The sequence below is a fragment of the Salmo salar genome, chromosome ssa12 (assembly GCF_905237065.1).
Source record: "Salmo salar chromosome ssa12, Ssal_v3.1, whole genome shotgun sequence".
In the NCBI taxonomy this organism is placed as follows: Eukaryota; Metazoa; Chordata; class Actinopteri; order Salmoniformes; family Salmonidae; genus Salmo; species Salmo salar.
The window spans coordinates 80,714,262-80,732,664 of record NC_059453.1 but is presented as its reverse complement, the minus strand read 5'-3'; the positions used below and the strand labels follow the sequence as shown (position 1 = coordinate 80,732,664).

General features: G+C 42.9%; 1 protein-coding gene across 9 annotated transcripts in view; it reads left to right on the top strand.

Moving 5' to 3' along the window:
- Window positions 1–18,403, top strand: part of LOC106565737 (forkhead box protein P1-B-like) — a 240,427-nt gene that overhangs the window by 158,390 nt on the left and 63,634 nt on the right. For all 9 annotated transcript variants that reach the window (XM_014133178.2, XM_014133179.2, XM_014133177.2 and 6 more), the window contains one exon: window positions 11,968–12,114. In XM_014133178.2, coding sequence (XP_013988653.1) covers window positions 11,968–12,114 — 147 coding nt within the window. The remainder of the gene's footprint in view (window positions 1–11,967; window positions 12,115–18,403) is intronic.

Sequence of the window (18,403 nt, the reverse complement as noted above, 5' to 3'; positions counted from 1 at the left end):
CAGAGTTGCCAGGGACAGCTTTGTGTGCAGGGACTGATTGGGTGATGACATGGGCTACTTTACATATAAATTCTCTAGTGATTCACCTCTAAGTGAACCCATTGAAAGTGATTCTGTCACTAGCCTAAAGACAGAGGTGTTTATGACTAGGTAAGGCACGTCCTCTCAAAGGCCCTAAAGCACTGTATCTCTATACCCTCCCCTTTAATCACTGTATCACTCATAAACTCCATGAGAGGTGTGTGTGTGTGTGTGTGTGTGTGTGTGTGTGTGTGTGTGTGTGTGTGTGTGTGTGTGTGTGTGTGTGTGTGTGTGTGTGTGTGTGTGCTCGCACAAACGTCCTTCCTGTTTCTCGTTTTTTAAACTTAATCAGCAAAAATAAAAGCTGTTGTAAGCTGGCTCACATTAAAGAGGTGATTATTGGTAATAAATACTTTTTATTCATACTTATTACAGAGGCAGTTTTCTTGTGGGGTTAATGAGAGTAATTTGATTTGCTTGAGAGATTACAGTTCCCAAGAATTAATGCGGCAATCCCATTCCAAGATAGAGCGATATCTAAGATTCTTCACAGGTCGTGTGCTGCTAGATGCACCGCTCTCACATACTGTAGCAGCTAATGGAGGTGAACAGCAGTCTGTCATTTCCCGCCTGGCCCCCTATTCTAAAGCCCACATGCCCTTGGTTCTTGCAGTGCTTGTTGTTTGGGCTATTACTGTTTGTAGCTATGCCTGCATTTCACTTTGGGTTTGTTTCATTCTCACCATGCTGTGTATGTATGTTTCTCATTTTTAGGGTTGGACAGAACAAGTAAAATAGAATGATGGTGATGATTTATTATTGACTAATGCTAGATCAGAATCTAGAGAGATTCATCACCTAATTGCTTTAATTTCAAATTCATTCAAGTTCCATCAGGACATACACTGAGTGTACAAGACCTTAGGAACACCTGCTCTTTCCATAACTTAAACTGACCAGGTGAATCCAGGTGAAAGCTATGATCCCTTATTGATGTCACCTGTCAAATGCAGGTTAAAGAAGGATTTTTAAGCATGGATACTATTGAGACATGGATCTTGTATGTGTGCTATTCAGAGGGTGAATGGGCAAGACAAAAGATTTAGGTGCCTTTGAACAGGGAACGGTAGTAGGTGCCAGGCACACCGGTTTTAGTGTGTCAGGAACTACAATGCTGCTGGGTTTTTCACGCTCAACAGTTTCCCATGTGTATCAAGAATGGTCCACCACCCAAAGGACATCCAGCCAACTTGACACAACTGTGGGAAGCATTGGAGTCAACATGGTCCAACATCCCTGTGGAATGCTTTCGACGCTTTGTAGAGTGCTTGCCCCGACGAATTGAGGCTGTTCTGAGGGCAAAAGGTGGGGCAACTCAATATTTTGAATGTTTTGTACTCTCAGTGTATTTTCTAGAGAAGCCAGATTTTTTGAGGCCACAGTTTGCGTTGTTTAATATTTCCATCACATGTTTATGTAAGCCCTTTAAGCTTGCCGGATAACTTAATTTTCCTTGTGATCATCTTCTCCTGCAACGTTTATTGAAGCCTGCAGCTCAGGAGGTGTCTGTTCAGAGTGCTGAAGGTGTCTCAGGCTGATTGAAGCCAGCCAATTCTGTCACCGCGCTGCGCTTTGCATGCTAATTACTACAGGATGTTATGTTAGTTAAAAGTGCTTACTTACAGTTACAGGACCTGCATTGACTTGTTGTTACTTCACTCACACTTGTCCACGCCAATGTGACTTGTGAGAGTTTGAGTAACGCCCAGTGTCCATGTTCAAGCCAATTAAACTAAAAGAGTATGGCTGCCCTCTTGTCTTTCATTAGAACACTACTATGCATCATGTCAGTCCAAGCTGACTGGAGATCTGTCCAGACTCAGCCAGGAGAGCACTATAGTTTATGGCCAAAGCAATCAGATTTTTTCCCTCTTCCTTTATTCCTGTCTGTCTGAGATCATATTACCCGCCTTGGAATGACTTCAACAGAGACAGTGCTATTCACAGGGAGCTGCCTCTCCACTGCAACTCAATCCACAGCCATGGCCAATTGGACTCACTGTGATTTATACAAGTATTCTCCCTAGAGGAACTCTCTCTCCATCCACACTGGGATTCCTCCACTGGCACCTCATAGACCTCATACAGGGGGTTTACATGCTTTAGGTCCCAGGTCAAGACAAGGGAAATCAATGGCAGATGATGTACATATACAGGTGTAGGATCTTAATTTTACCAAAATAATCCTGCAGCAATAGGATTTGAACGTTTAGTCCATAATGTTGCTTGAACAGAGGTTAGGCTATTAGTTGGCCAAAAGTAGGCTACATGAAAATAACAATACTGTTAATATAACTGTGTCTTAGGGTTTTTTGTGAATTTATGTAAATCACAAAGCTCATCTGCATTTCCTGCGGTGCAGGACAATTCTCAGCAACAAAAGAGTGATCAACTTAATATCCTACATCTGTAGTTTTGGATCAGTGGAGCTATGATATAAGCATTTTTTTTTATGTTTAGTATACCACAAATATATTAAGTGTAACCAAAATGCAGTAGCAACCAAGGGATGGCTTCTGTGCCATATCATTTGACTGAATTCCATGTTTGTGAAATCAACAGCAAGGTTTGGGAAGATAGTGTTTTCTCTAGGGACATAGCACACCATATTAAATCCTGTCCTATGGACTTCCTTACCCTGCCCTGACAGCAGTGATAGGCTGTAGGTAATGTCACTCTGCCTTTTAGGTGTTTCTGATTGGTGGCATGCATCATATTATGGGCAGGATTTATTTTTGTGTCAGACAGTTGACCAGCAGAGTAGTAAACCCATAGTAGAGGAATTGAGGACCAATCAACTGACAACACAGAAGCAGCCAGTGCCCTGAGCAGTCTAAATCCCCCATGTACTGTCTGATGCAGTATATCAGTCTCCTCCTGAAGCACTGCTTTCTTACGGGGTGTTGTGTGTGTAATGTGTAGGCTGCCTGTATTCATCTATATTCAGTGCAACTCAAATCAGAGATTTAGGGCTTTGCTGAGAGTAACTTGAGAGGTTGCTGCTGTATTGATGAAGTTGAGTAATGTGAATGAGATGAAAAACAACGAGGCATTCCCATTCTAAACACTATGCTTCAACGCTGGATAAATTTCCACAGAATCCTCGCCTCATGCTGCGTTTTAGAATCATCCTTTCCCAAGCACGACACTCCTAACCTCTACCTGATGCAACTCTGCAGACGAAAATGCAATAACAAACGAAACAAGGTTTTTTTCAAGCACCCGTCTAAATAGTTTGCATGCCCAAGACATTTTCTGTGTTTTATCGACTTGACGGAAATTACAGCAGAATGTAATGGTGGGCATCCCCAGGCGTTGGTGTTGGTAAGGAAAAGGGAAATAGACTGAGATCTGCCTTGCATTGTTCCCAGCTCTTTCTTTTTTTATATTATTTATCTTTTTATTTTTTCTCTTCTCTTCCTCACTCAATCTCCCTCTCTCTCTTTTCCCTTTCTTTCTGCTATCGGGAATGGAACCAAAGCATTGACTGCTCCCCTACTGATTTGCCTCTGTGTGACCTCCCTTTAGTGGTGCCATTCACGGGCGGTGCTGGAGCAGAATGCAGGGGGAGAGAGAGTGACGCGCTCTGATAGACTTCGCTAGTGAAGTGGATTAAATCAGCATCAGGCTAGTGGAGCTGATTACCCTGAATATGAAAATGCAGTATCTTAATGGTACATATTTTCATGAGGCAGCCCAGTTGCCTTTCATTTTGCGGCTCATATGTCTATTCTTATGAGTCATTTACTTCTTTAATTACCTTTAGCAGCAGATGCACAATGGTGTATTAATGTGAATGATTTTTACGGCCACTTTATCATACAGTGCCTGGGAAGTTGAAAGGCGTAATTGAGGTGGAAGAGCGACTCATGAGGGAAACAATATTAGTTGACAGCTTCCCTTGTAGTCGGGAGGGTGTTTATGAGTTTACACCGCTCTAAAGCAGTAATAAACACAGTATTCATTTAATAACTGCTGAATGGCGGGGACAAAAATGCCTTCACGGAGGGGAGATTTGCATTATATTATTGAATCATGATAGGAAGTTGGTGTCCCATAATCAGACAAAACTGCATGTGTGTGCATGCGTGTGTGTGTGTTTGTCCTGCCTGTGTGAAGCCAGTGAAGCCATTCAAATTTTCTTACATTCGTCTTATTTTCTGTAGGTTTTGGCCCTGTTATTTTGATCCTAAATGACACTTGAATGTGTGTGTGTGTGTTGTGTCTACAGTATGTGTGATTTTCTTTATGTGTATTTTTTGACCCAGACCTCTGAATTGGGGCCTACTTTTTGCCATCTGTTGTTAAGCTGCTAGCTAAGAAAGGCTGGAGAATCCAAACAAACGGAACCTGTTGGGCCTGCATAGCTGAGCTGACCTCCCGGGCCGCCTGTACCAGGCTCAGAGTAGATTCCGGGCCCACTGTTTACTCTCTGCTCTGCGCCTGCTCCATGCCCCCTCCCCTCTCTACCCTCCCTCTTTCTCTCTCCCTCCTCCTCTCCCTTCACTCCCTGCCCTCCATCATTAGTCCCGCTCCACAGCACCCTCTTCCATCCACACTCATGTTTAATAACTTTACTTTCTACCCTGTTTTTCTTTCACTCCATTATCCCCATTAAAAACATTTGTCAAGCCATCGCATTACCTGTTATGGGGGGAACAAAACAAAATTTGATTTTTATTGAAGTCAGCTTGCATCTTATATAATTGCATGCTGTGCTTTATATTGTTTAAACATGGCAATTTGAAATGTTTAGTGTTGTCATAAATATTAATAGATTAGTTGAAAAGTGCAGCAAAGGAAAGGAATATAATGGTTTGAAGTGGGTACAAAACATTGATTTATTTATGTATTCTACATGAATTAGTTTGGAAATCTAAACATGGGTTAGAGAGTGTTTTTCAGAGGGCCTGTAATGCGTGAGGTTTAAACATGGGTGCCTGTTTTCCATGTGGAGAGGCTTTTTGGAAATGGCATTAATTATATACTTACAGGGAATCCAGCCTTGCCTACTTTGCATTACAGATAAACAGCCATTGTACAAAAAAAAGTATATAACTCAATTAATATAAATTGACATGATTCCTCCTGCTGCTTATCTGCTCACATGTTTAAAAATTGTCCCAAATCATATGCATTTCAATAAAAATTACACTTATTGTAAGTGAATTCCATTACTATATGTTTGCACACTCAATGCCTCCCTGACCCCACATCATCCTACTTGTCCTATTCTAAAAATGTGTCAGTAACTCTCCCAGTTTCAATAAATTCCCTCCAGTCTTACAATAGCCTGCATAATTTACAAAAATGGAAGGAATAGCTTTCCACTCTGTAGGAGGAAGTCAGCCTACTGTACTATGATCACACCAGGAGGATCCAGAGAGAAGTTGGCTTATTGCACAGGGCTGCTGAATGCCCTTTGTTTGGATAAACATTGCAGGGGTAGAGCCAGGGACAGAAATGTCAGGTGAGTTGAGACGTGTGCTCTTTCACTCAGAAAGTTAAGTGGATAACCTTGACATTTAGGCCATCGCCAGGCTAACCCACAGACCTGAGAAGGGGGAGAAAGGCCTGTGTCTGCTGAGCAGGACTACATTAAGAACAAACCTAAGCTGTGTTTTTGCTGGCCGTATGAGAACCTTGGTCTCCTGTCTAGTAAACTCCAGCCACTGGGTAAACAGCCAGCACTGGACCCCGTTCTCCTCTACTCCTCTCCGCTTTCCTCCACTCCTCTCATCGCTCTGCCATTTTTTCCTCTCTCTCCAGTCTCCACAATGGCCGCAGGGATCCGATTACACCTGCGCGCACATCTTCTAGCAATTAGGGTCAATTTGTTTGAAATCATTTCACATTCAAGGTCTACCCTGACGTTGGAGTTGGAGGACATTGGTGAGTCGGAGGAAATAAAGAGGGCTCTCTCCTGATGGGCCTAAACAAACACACTAGACCAGACCCGGTGACGTACCGCACCTCTTGCAGTGGAGCCACCCTGAATGGAGCCCTCTCACTTTTCACACAACCACTCTCTCTACCTGGCTCACATTTGTCTGTCAGTTTGAACTGGAGGATGAGTGTTGCTGGTCTCTTCTTTCTGAGTAATGTAGCCTGCCGCTAGACGTATCTCTCAATAACCAGTGCATTTGAATTCCTCTACAGTTGGACACAAGTTGTTTGTATTTTTTGTTTACTCAAGGTCAACAGATGTAGAGAGATAAAGAAGTGCCTTTGGTCATGTCCAAAATCTGCGTACCATTACAACATAGTAAAAAGTTTAGGGCTGAATCAAAGCAAAGACTTGTGGTAATTCTCAGAGCAGGGATTTGTATGGCACCCAGAGCTGGCTTTAACAGCAGGAAACCCAAAGCCTGTAAATAATCCACATGTGCAGACTGCATATAAAGACATCCAGTACTTAGCCATTCCCTTATCGCTGCTAGATAGCCCTGGGACATGAGAGCTGCTCCTGCCTTTTCAGAGGCTCTATTCACTAATATGGTGTGAAAGTAGATTTAGAAATAAGGTAGCCGTTGTTTATTAAAACAGACCCGTTAACACAGGGGAAGGTGTGAACTTTGAACACATTTGAAAGAGAATGTGCAAATGACAAGGATATCAAATTGCATTGTCTTTGTTGGCAATAAGACCTTGTCAGATCCTGGAGGGTGTTTTCCTTGTCAGATCCTGGAGGGTGTTTTTCTTGTCAGATCCTGGAGGGTGTTTTCCTTGTCAGATCCTGGAGGGTGTTTTCCTTGTCAGATCCTGGAGGGTGTTTTCCTTGTCAGATCCTGGAGGGTGTTTTCCTTGTCAGATCCTGGAGGGTGTTTTCCTTGTCAGATCCTGGAGGGTGTTTTCCTTGTCAGATCCTGGAGGGTGTTTTTCTTGTCAGATCCTGGAGGGTGTTTTCCTTGTCAGATCCTGGAGGGTGTTTTTCTTGTCAGATCCTGGAGGGTGTTTTCCTTGTCAGATCCTGGAGGGTGTTTTCCTTGTCAGATCCTGGAGGGTGTTTGTGTGTGTGTGTGTGTGTGTTTATTTTGTTCCTTATCCTAGCTCATACTGTACAGCTACAACTTAGCCTGTAGCACAAACAAACATAGCAGCACATTGTAATGAAGCTTCTCCAGTTGCACCTGTACATAGACAGGTTCCGCACATACAAATATCTAAATCCAATTGGCAAGCCTCATGTTACTCATGAGATGTTTTGCCAGTTAGAAATACACACCGTTCAATCTACTGGTTCTGTACATTAGAATAAGTCAGAACTTGAATATGTGTAATTCTGTGTAAAACCCTAGATAATTCTATAAACATACAGTATTTCCTCCCTTAGCTTGACATCTGCTTCGCCCTAAAGCACGGCAGTCTCCTGTTCCCTTTGCATCCTAGTTATCTGTTTGTAATATCTGTCTTTGAACTGTATCTGATCAGTTCCACCTAATATGTCTCTTGATTTGTGCTATTGTAGTGCCCAGACAACATGCTGTTCTCCTCATTTCTCTGCTCTTTAGATGCTCCGGTCTGTCATCCGCTGGCAGTTTAGCGCGTCTGGAGCTGCTTTTAGGCTTGTACGTCTATCAAGCCCCAGTACCTTTGAATGTGAGATCAAAAGGAGATGAATTCCAGGGAAAGAGGAGAGAGAGAGAGGAGAGGCCTTGTGTGAAGAGAAGAGTGGGTGCTGTGTAAACATCACAGTGACAGCTCACAATGGGTTATTTTAGCACAGCATCAGGCCTCTCCAAGGCAGCCAGCTACAGTCGCCTTGTTAAACAACAAATCATTCCTCAGCCCCTAGCCGGCCTCACCTCGGAAACACTCTACATAGGTTCCCCAGCTAGACCTTTTTATATTGTTATTTTTCGATAATGACAGTCTTTTGACTCATCCTGTGTCTTTCGCTTTTAAAACTATTTTATTAAGTCATTGGGGAAAACAGAGCCCAAACAGTATGACTAATATTGTAAGTGATTATTTTCTGACTGTTTTTCCACTTTATCAAATATGAAAGTCTTAATGAGGTTAGTTTCTATTTGATGATCAACTAGAGATCAACGTGGATGATCTTACAATACACAGTGTTGCATCGCAACGTCACAGTTACTGTATTTATGCTGATTGATGATGCAGTACTGTAGGTGTTGTGCCAGGTTTTTTTCTGTTAATGATTCCCAGAAATCTATGTCTTCACCCATTAGTATCTAAAAACTCCCATCATATCCTGTTGACTCAAGTATCTTAGTTCCAACACCCCTCTTAGTAAACGAGACACGTTACACCAAAGCATGTATGTGTCATAAGTTACAGAGAAAACTAAATAGTACTTTTGTTTATTCATAAATGTTCCCCTGTAGTAATCCGTAGGCTTGGCTTAAACTATTTGGTGCTCTGTTGTGTCATGCTGCCTCACCAGGTAAGATCATTGTGTCTTCGAAGAAGAACCTACTGTCCTTTATTCCATTACACAGCTCTGTCATTTGTGTTCTATTGTCTATTTAAACTTGACTTCTTGCTGCACATTTTGCATAAGTACTGTAGTACAATGTGTATATAACTTTTAACCGTCAACTTATTCTTACCTACAATAACCAACTTGAGGTTATTGAATTACATTGATCTTGTATTGCATGCTTTAAGTGCAAGGTAGGTCTGCCACTGTAGGCGGGAAGATAGGAAGTTTGTCATACTGTAACAGAATGGGTTAAATATCATGTTCTTATAATTAGGGCTATAAATAGTCTGTTATTGTTTGTGCCTTAGCTGTCACGACCGTTGACCTTCCCGGGAAGCTCCGGGTTGTTAACCGTCCCTGGAAGCTCCGGTCCGTCATCCGTCGTTAGAGGTTCCGGACTGTGGACCGTCGCAGGAGGTTCCGGACTGTGGACCGTCGCAGGAGGTTCCGGACTGTGGACCGTCGCAGCAGGTTCCGGACTGTGGACCGTCGCATGAGGTTCCGGAATGTGGACCGTCGCAGGAGGTTCCGGACTGGGAACCGTCGCAGGAGGTTCCGGACTGGGAACCGTCGCCGGAAGCTCTGGACTGTGAATGCGCCCTGGAGGCCTAGTGCGTGGAGCCGGTACAGGTGGCACCGGACTGGTGACACGCTCTTCAGGGTGAGTACGAGGAGCAGGCACAGGACGTACCGGACTGGGGAGGCGGACTGGAGGCCTGATGCGTGGGGCCGGCACAGGTTGCACTGGACTGGTGACACACTCTTCAGGGCGAGAACGAGAAGCAGGCACAGGATGTACCGGACTGGGAACACGCACTTCAGGGCGAGTGCGAGGAGGAGACACAGGACTTACCGGACTGGGGAGGCGCACTGGAGGCCAGAAGCGTGGAACCGGCCCAGGTTGCACCAGACTGCTAACCGGATCCTCTGGTCGGATGTTGAGCAGAACACACTTGCACAACATCTCTCTCATCTCTCTCTCCCAACTTCCCCATTGCCTCCCTGATGGTCTCTGGTTCTTCAGGGCGAGTGCAGGGAGCAGGCACATGACATACCTGGCTGGGGAGGTGCACTGGAGATCTGGTGCGTGGAGCCGGCACAGATGGCACCGGACTGATGACCCGATCTTCAGCCCACCTGCGCTCCAGCCTACTTTTTCGCCAACATCATTCTCCGATATCCTTCTTCACATTGCTCCATCGACTCCCAGACGGGCTTTGGCTCTTCCCGCGGCTCAGCCGGCCACCCCTTGTGCCCCCCCCCAAAAAAAATCTTGGGGTTGTCCTTGGGCTTTCTGTGGCTGCGAACCCTGGCGTCGTCGCTGTCCTCCATTATTACCTTCCGTCTGCCGCCAAGGAAGGGTTTCGCATCCACCCATCACTTCTTCCCATGTCCAAAACTCCTTTACCTCGTGGATACGCTGCTTGGTCCTCTTTTGGTGGAATATTCTGTCACGATCTTGGAAATGAGCAGACCAAGGCGCAGCATGAGTATAGTTCTACATATTTATTTAAGTGAAACTAACAAAACAAAATAACAAAACTTACAAAGACCATGAGGACGTAGTGCCCAAACAGACTAACAAACAATCAACATCCTACAAAACACAGGTGGGGAAATAGCTACCTAAATATGATCCCCAATCAGAGGCAACGATAAACAGCTGCCTCTAATTGAGAACCATATTAGCACCAACATAGAAATAGATACAGTGATGGAAAAAGGTATTTGATCCCCTGCTGTTTTTGTACGTTTGCCCACTGACAACAAAATGATCAGTCTATCATTTTAATGGTAGGTTTATTTGAACAGTGAGAGACAGAATAACAACAAAAAAATCCAGAAAAACGCATGTCAAAAATGTTATAAATTGATTTGCATTTTACTAGATCACCCCCTAGTCACGCCCTGACCTACTACACCATAGAGAACCAAGGGCTCTCTATGGTCAGGGCGTGACACTTAGCATTGCATTGGATTTCTTTGTTTGTGTTGGAGTGAATCTCATACTGTCACAAGAAAAGGGTAGACTATCTTTATGAATGTGTGGGCTTGGGGTTTTCCCCTCACAAGCTATAGGCAGGGAGAGAGAGAAAAAGAGAGAGAGAGCATGTTTTAATGGTGGTAGGGTAAAACGCCAGGAGAGTGGCCTCTTTGTAGCCTGTGGTTATATTCTTGCCTCATGATGTCATCCCACAGGCCTGTGTTTGAGAGGGTCACCGCACACACACGGTGCAGAGCAGTGCACAGCTGTTTGCCCCTGCCTCTGAGCTGGACTCTCCTCTCATCCTTTCCTTTATAGAGCATTTGCAGGCCTATAGATCATCTTCTCCTATCGCTCTCTCTGTTTTTCTATAAGCCTTTCACCATACCCTCTTCCTTTTCCTATTTCACTTTCATACTATCTTCCACACATTCCTCTTACTCTTTCACGCGTTTCTTTACATTTCCCATTTACGTACTCTGAGCACCTCCTCTCTCCACCCACCCCACCCACCCCCCCTCCACCTTTTCCGATTTTTGTCTTCAACATACCACTTTTAATTTGCGTCTGGCAATCAACCTGACTCATCAAATAATTGACTTGAGGACTATAACTCTGCTGTGTGGGATGGGCTCGGACTGTTAGTTTAATTGTGGGAGTAATCGTCTGTGGAGTACGGAAAGTATGAGCCTAGTTATTTACTCAGATGTTTTACTGGTGTAGGTGTGAGGAGGCTGGCAGCTCACTGTGGGAATACACGCTTGCTTTTCTTGGTATCAGTGTGGTTTTCATGACCACTGTTTTTTCCCGGCTCCCCGGCTTTGTTTGTTCTGGATGGCATGTTTGATTATTTATCGTAAGGGAAAAGGGAGTAGCTGGAGCAATAAACATGTGACTGCACTGTATTTTGTTTTCCACTGAGAAGGCCGTGTCCTTTAACAGATATTTGGAGCAGCAATAAACCTTTTATTTACTTTCTGGAGGGGAGGGGACAGAGGGAGAGGAGGATCAAAAAGCACCATTCTGTGCCCCTGACTTTTTCTGTTTACTGTAATTGCAACCTACAGTATACACACGCAGACTACATATTCATGTTTTTAAATGTATGTAGATTGTAAAGTCTTTTTTCTGTATTGTCTTTTTGTTACGAGTCAGACCCCAGTAAGACTAGCTGTCACCATTGGCGTCGACTAATGGAGATCCTAATAAAATAAAATCTAAATCAACAGAAAATATTTGCATTGACCTGTGGCTATTGATTTGTGTAAAATCCTGTTTGTTTTGTTATCTATCAGCAGTCCAAGAACACGTCGTTGTTTGGGTTACATCTGTCGTGTTAAAAGAAGAGTGGTCTCAAGGGAAGGGTTGAGCCCCAAGACACAATCAAATATCTGCTTTTAGTTTCAATGTTGTTCCCTTTTTTAACCCACCATCATTTTCATCTCTCTTTCAGGCTCTTCAAGTGGCTCGGCAGATCCTTCTACAGCAACAACATCAACAACAGCAACAACAACAACAACAACAACAACAGCAGCTGCAGCTTCAGCAAGGCACCGATCTAAAATCCCCCAAAGACAATGAGAATCAGCCGAGCCTACAGGTACGAGAACACACTGTCATATGCTTGTTAAGAACATGCAAACAGTGTATGCTTACACCAGTCAACTGTCATATTGTTGTTTCAAAGTTGTAGACCTCAAGACAAACAAAAGCGGTTGGACGGTTGTAAAAGTCACTTATTAAGTTGAACAATGGAGAGCTGAACTTTCTTGATCTTTTCTATAGTACACTGTGTGCTGTTTTCATTCTGTCATGGGTGAATGTACCAAGCAACCTTCATAAACAGGAAATTAAGAGAGGCAGAGTGAGTGACGGTTGTAGGCCAACCACGTTTGTGTGTGTGTGTTCGTGGGTGTGGATTGCAATGCGAGTGTGATCAACAACATACATCTCAGACTGTGACACATGAATTATATTACTATGTAGAATAAACCCAGTTCTAAATGATATAAAGCCTAGACTCTCAGAAATCAGCCTCTTGGAAATATTTTGATGTATTCCATTTTTTAACAAAGCCAAGGAAATAATGCACACATGATGTGTGTTGCTGATCGAGGCCTGTTGTAGCAGTGGTTAATATGTGATAGAAACATGAGTGGCCTGTTTAAAGGAGGATAAAGGAGAAGAGAGGGGAAGAGTAGGTGATGTTTCCAACTCTCCAGCAGAGATATGAACCTTTAGGAGCTTTAGGTGCCCTTTGGTATCTCTCTCACTCTCTCGCTCTCATTCTTTCTCGCTCACTCTCTCTCTCTCTCTCTCTCTCTCTCTCTCTATCTCTCTATCTCTCTCTCTCCCTCTCTCTAGCTCTCTCTCTCTTTCATCACTGCCCTCAATGGGGGCAGTAATATCAAGGAGAAACTGTTTTCACCACTTACAGCAGATCACCACTTATTTTCAGAACACCCGTTTGAGCCGCCTCATATGTGTACCTTTGTTTGAACGAGAAGGTGTTGTTTGTTTCAGTGTGAAGTTGCAAATGACTTCAGGGCATATTTGGTCATTAATACGAAGGACTGTTCTATATATATATATATATATATATATATATATATATATATATATATATATATATATATATATATATTTAATAGCCCCTTTCCCATAGCAGCTAGGTCTAATGACAGGTACACATGTAGGATCTTAATTTAATCTCTCTTTTATTGCTGAGAATTTTCCTGCACTGCAGGAAATGCAGATGAGCTTCATGATTTACATAAATTCACTGAAAACCCACACTAACACTCACACTAACACGGGGTTATTTTAACAGTATTGTGTTTTTGAGTTCTAAAGTTTGTAATTTCCACTTTGAAAGTTCATACTTGATTTGTCCTAGCGAAAAATGTATCAACCCCTACAAAAATCTCCATTAATTATAATCCACATGATCAATCACATTTCCTGTTGCTGCAGGATTATTTTCCCGCTGTAGCAAACTGACTCAAATTAAGATCCTACATCTGTAATTAAAGAGGACATTTTTTGTCTCAATAATAGCTCTAGAGGATTGCCTTTTAGTTGTGTTGATCTTTCAGTTGTGTTGACCTTTTAGTTGTGTTGACCTTTTAGTTGTGTTGACCTTTTAGTTGTGTTGAACTTTTAGTCCTGTTAATCTTTCAGTCCTGTTGACCTTTCAGATGTATTGACCTTTCAGTTGTGTTGACCTTTTAGTTGTGTTGACCGTTCAGTTGTATTGACCTTTTAGTTGTGTTGATATTTCAGTTGTGTTGAACTTTTAGTTGTGTTGACCTTTTAGTTGTGTTGAACTTTTAGTTGTGTTGACCTTTTAGTTGTGTGTGCATTGGTCAGGATTCAAATACGTTTAAGGGATCAAACTAAACAGTTTCCCGAGTCAGGCTGGAAAATGTATAGCAGAGGTCAACAAACACGGGAGGCTACATGGAAGATTCCAGCGTACAGACAGTTTTTGGTACATAGTGAAGTACTACACATTCTCCCACAGACACAAAAAAGTTATTGATGTATTCAGAGATCTTGCCCAACCTGTCACTCAGCTATTGAAAAGAGAGCTGGGCCTTTTTTCCTCCTCTGCCCAAATCTTGTGAAGAGCACAGCCTGGTTGGCCATAGTATCTAAATAAAATGTGAAATTGCCTGCTTTGTAATGTTGTAGGCTATGTTACATTTTGCTAGGTTGAAACTATCATAATGAAAGCCACAAGTCCAGACAAGTGTTTATGTAAGTGATAATGCCCGAGAAGCCGGTGTTTGGAGGATAAAGTGCATTCGGAAAGAATTCAGACCCCTTGACTTTTTCCACATTTTGTGACATTACAGCCTTATTCTAAAATTGATTAAAATATTTGGTTCACCTCATCAATCTACACACAGTACCCCATAATGACAAAGTGAAAACAGGTTTTTAAAAATGTTTGAAAATGTATAAAAATCTAAAACAGAAATATCTTATTTACGTAAGTATGCAAACCGTTTGCAATGAGACTCGAAATTGAGCTCAGGTGCATCCTGTTTCCATTGATCATCCTTGAGATGTTTCTACAACTTGATTGGAGTCCACCTGTGGTAAATTCAATTGATTGGAAATGATTTGGAAAAGCACACACCTGTCTATGTAAGGTCCCACAGTTGACATTGCATGTCAGAGAAAAACCAAGCCATGAGGTCAAAGGAATTGTCTGTAGAGCTCCGAGACAGGATTGTGTCGAGGCACAGATCTGGGGAAGGATACCAAAACATTTCTGCAGCATTGAAGGTCCCTAAGAACACAGTGGCCTCCATCATTCTTGAATAGAAGAAGTTGGGAACCACCAAGACTCTTCCTAGAGCTGGCGGCCCCGGCCAAACTGGGCATTCAGGGGAGAAGATCATTGGTCAGGGAGGTGACCAAGAACCCGATGGTCACTCTGAAAGAGCTCCAGAGTTCCTCTGTGGAGATGAGAGAAACTTTCATAAGGACAACCATCTCTGCAGCACTACCAATCAGGCCTTTATGGTAGAGTGGCCAGAAGGAAGCCACTCCTTAGTAAAAGGCACATGACAGCCCTCTTGGAGTTTGCCAAAAGGCACCTAAAGACTCTCAGAACATGAGAAACAAGATTTTCTGGTCTGATGAAACCAAAATTGAACTCTTTGGCCTAAATGCCAAGCGTCACGTCTGGAGGAAACCTGACACCATCCTTACAGTGAAGCATGGTGGTGGCAGCATCATCTGTGGGGATGTTTTTCAGCAGCTGGGTCTAGGAGACTAGTCAGGATCGAGGGAAAGATTAATGGAGCAAGTACAGAGAGATCCCTGATGAAAACCTGCTCCAGAGCGCTCAGGACCTCAGACTGGTGCAAAGGTTCACCTTCCAACGGGACAAAGACCCTAAGAACACAGCCACGACAACGCAGGAGTGGCTTCAGGACAAGTCTGTTAATGTCCTTGAGTTTTCCAGCCAGAGCCAGGACTTTAACCCAATTGAACATATCTGTAGAGACCTGAAAATTGCTGTGCAGCAACACTCCCCATCCAACCTGACAGAGCTTGAGAGGATCTGCAGAGAAAATTGGGAAAAACTCCCCAAATATATGTGTGCCGAGCTTGTAGCGTCATACCCAAGAAGACTCAAGGCTGTAGTCGCTTCCAAAGGTGCAAAGTACTGACTAAAGTGTCTGAGTACTGATGTAAATGTAATATTTCAGTTTTTTATTTTAATACATTTGCTAAAATTTCTAACAACCTGTTCGTGCTTTGTCATTATAGGGTATTGTGTGTAGATTGATGAGGATGTTTTGGGGCTTAATCAATTTTAGAATATGTCTGTAACCTAACAAAATGTGCAAAAAGTGTAGGGGTCTGAATACTTCCCGTATGCACTGTATATAGTCTTGTGAGTGTGCATAGAGTCAGTGCAAGATACGGTCAATGCAGATAGTCTGGGTAACCATTTAATGTACTATTTAGCAGTCTTACGGCTTTGGGGTAGAAGCTGTCTCGAAGCCTGTTGGTCCGATGATACAACAATTACAGTTGAAGTCGGAAGTTTACATCTTAGCCAAATACATTTAAACTAAGTTTTTCACAATTCCTGACATTTAATCTTAGTAAAAATTCCCTGTCTTAGGTCAGTTAGGATCACCACTTTATTTTAAGAATGTGAAATGTCAGAATAATAGTAGAGAGAATTATTTATTTCTGCTTTTATTTCAAAGCTTCCCACTATAGGTTGGGTGAATTTTGGCCCATTCCTCCTGACAGAGCTGGTGTAACTGAGTCAGGTTTGTAGTCCTCCTTGCTTGCACACGCTTTTTCACTTTGTTGTCCTTAAGCCATTTTGCCACAACTTTGGAAGTATGCTTGGGGTCATTGTCCATTTGGAAGAGCCATTTGCGACCAAGCTTTAACTTCCTGACTGATGTCTTGAGATGTTGCTTCAATATATCCACATAATTTTGCTTCCTCATGATGCCATCTATTTTGTGAAGTGCACCAGTTCCTCCTGCAGCAAAGCACCCCCACAACATGATGCTGTCACCCCCGTGCTTCACGGTTGGGATAGTGTTCTTCGGCTTGCAAGCCTCCCCCTTTTTCCTTCAAACATAACGATGGTTACTATGACCAAACAGTTATTTTTTTGTTTCATCAGACCAGAGGACATTTCTCCAAAAAGTACGATCTTTGTCTCCATGTGCCTCCATGTGTCTCCGTGTGCATTTGCAAACCGTTGTCTGGCTTTATTATGGTGGTTTTGGAGCAGTGGCTTCTACATTGCTGAGCAGCTTTTCAGGTTATGTCGATATAGGACTCGTTTTACTGTGGATATAGATACTTTTGTACCTAGTTTCCTCCAGCATCTTCACAAGGTCCTTTGCTGTTGTTCTGGGATTGATCTGCACTTTTCACACCAAAGTGCGTTCAACTCTAGGAGACAGAACGCGTCTCCTTCCTGAGCGGTATGACGGCTGCATGGTCCCATGGTGTTTATACTTGCGTACTATTGTTTGTACAGATGAACGTGGTACCTTCTGGCGTTTGGAAATTGCTCCCAAGGATGAACCAGACTTGTGGAGGTCTACTATTTTTTCTGAGGTCTTGGCTGATTTCTTTAGATTTTCCCATGCTGTCAAGCAAAGAGGCACTGAGTTTGAAGGTAGGCCTTGAAATACATCCACAGGTACACCTACAATTGACTCAAATGATGTCAATTAGCCTATCAGAAGCTTCTAAAGCCATGACATCATTTTCTGGAATTTTCCAAGCTGTTTAAAGGCACAGTCAACTTAGTGTATGTAAACTTCTGACCCACTGGAATTGTGATACAGTGAATTCTAAGTGAAATAATCTGTCTGTAAACAATTGTTGGGAAAGTTACTTGTGTCATGCACAAAGTAGATGTAGATACAAAGTAGATGTACTAAAAATGTGTGGAGTGGTTGAAAAACGAGTTTTAATGACTCCAACCTAAGTGTATGTAAACTTCCGACTTCAACTGTATGAGATATGCAGTGAGCTGCCACCTGATGTGTGTAGAGCTGTGAAGATCTATCTGTGGTGAAGACCTATTCATCTCATCAGTATCCCCATTAGACAGACAGAGAGAGAGAGATGCACAAGCACTGTGACTCACTCCAATTCATTTTATTCAAGTCAAAAATAATGAAGCACAGAATATCTGAAACATCTGAAAAAAATGACCTGCATAGAAGGGGGAGAGAAAAACCAACCAAGAGATTCCTTGATCAGCATGAAATGGCTGTTTGGTTTTATATCTCCAAGAAGAGGGGGTGTTTTTACCTCCAAACCCCCCAATGTAACGTGTAGACTAGATACTGAATGTGCTGCTTGCATACTGTTTCCCAGTGCCTTGAATCATATTAAATCATACAAACAGCTGTTAGCAAGCTGGAGAGCAGCTTAACATACTTAACTGGTCAAAAAGCCAGTAAATTACTGACAGAATGACGTGTAATTAAAAGTCTATGCCACTTTACCTCGCGCTTCACACCTACAGTGGCGCGGGACGAGAGCGAGCAACTCCCACCCCGCTAATTAGCATTATCAGTGAAATGGTAGGGTTTGACTCATTAGTTCCATGTGCATTTAATTAGAGGCTGGCTGAAATTGGATTTAACTTATTACTTTTTCATGGATCACTTTCTGTCATCACTTCAAATTGGATTGCAGCCCCAGGTAACTAATTATGCCAGCCGCAGGATCAGGAGTGGAGAAATAGGTCATTAGGCACAACACTGTCGGACCCTCGCTGATAGTCCACTCGCACCGTGGAGGAAGAAGGGAAAAAAAGAGGCTTGTTTGTGGCATTGCTTTGGAGCCTGCTCAGTTAACTATGCCACACTGCAAGGGTT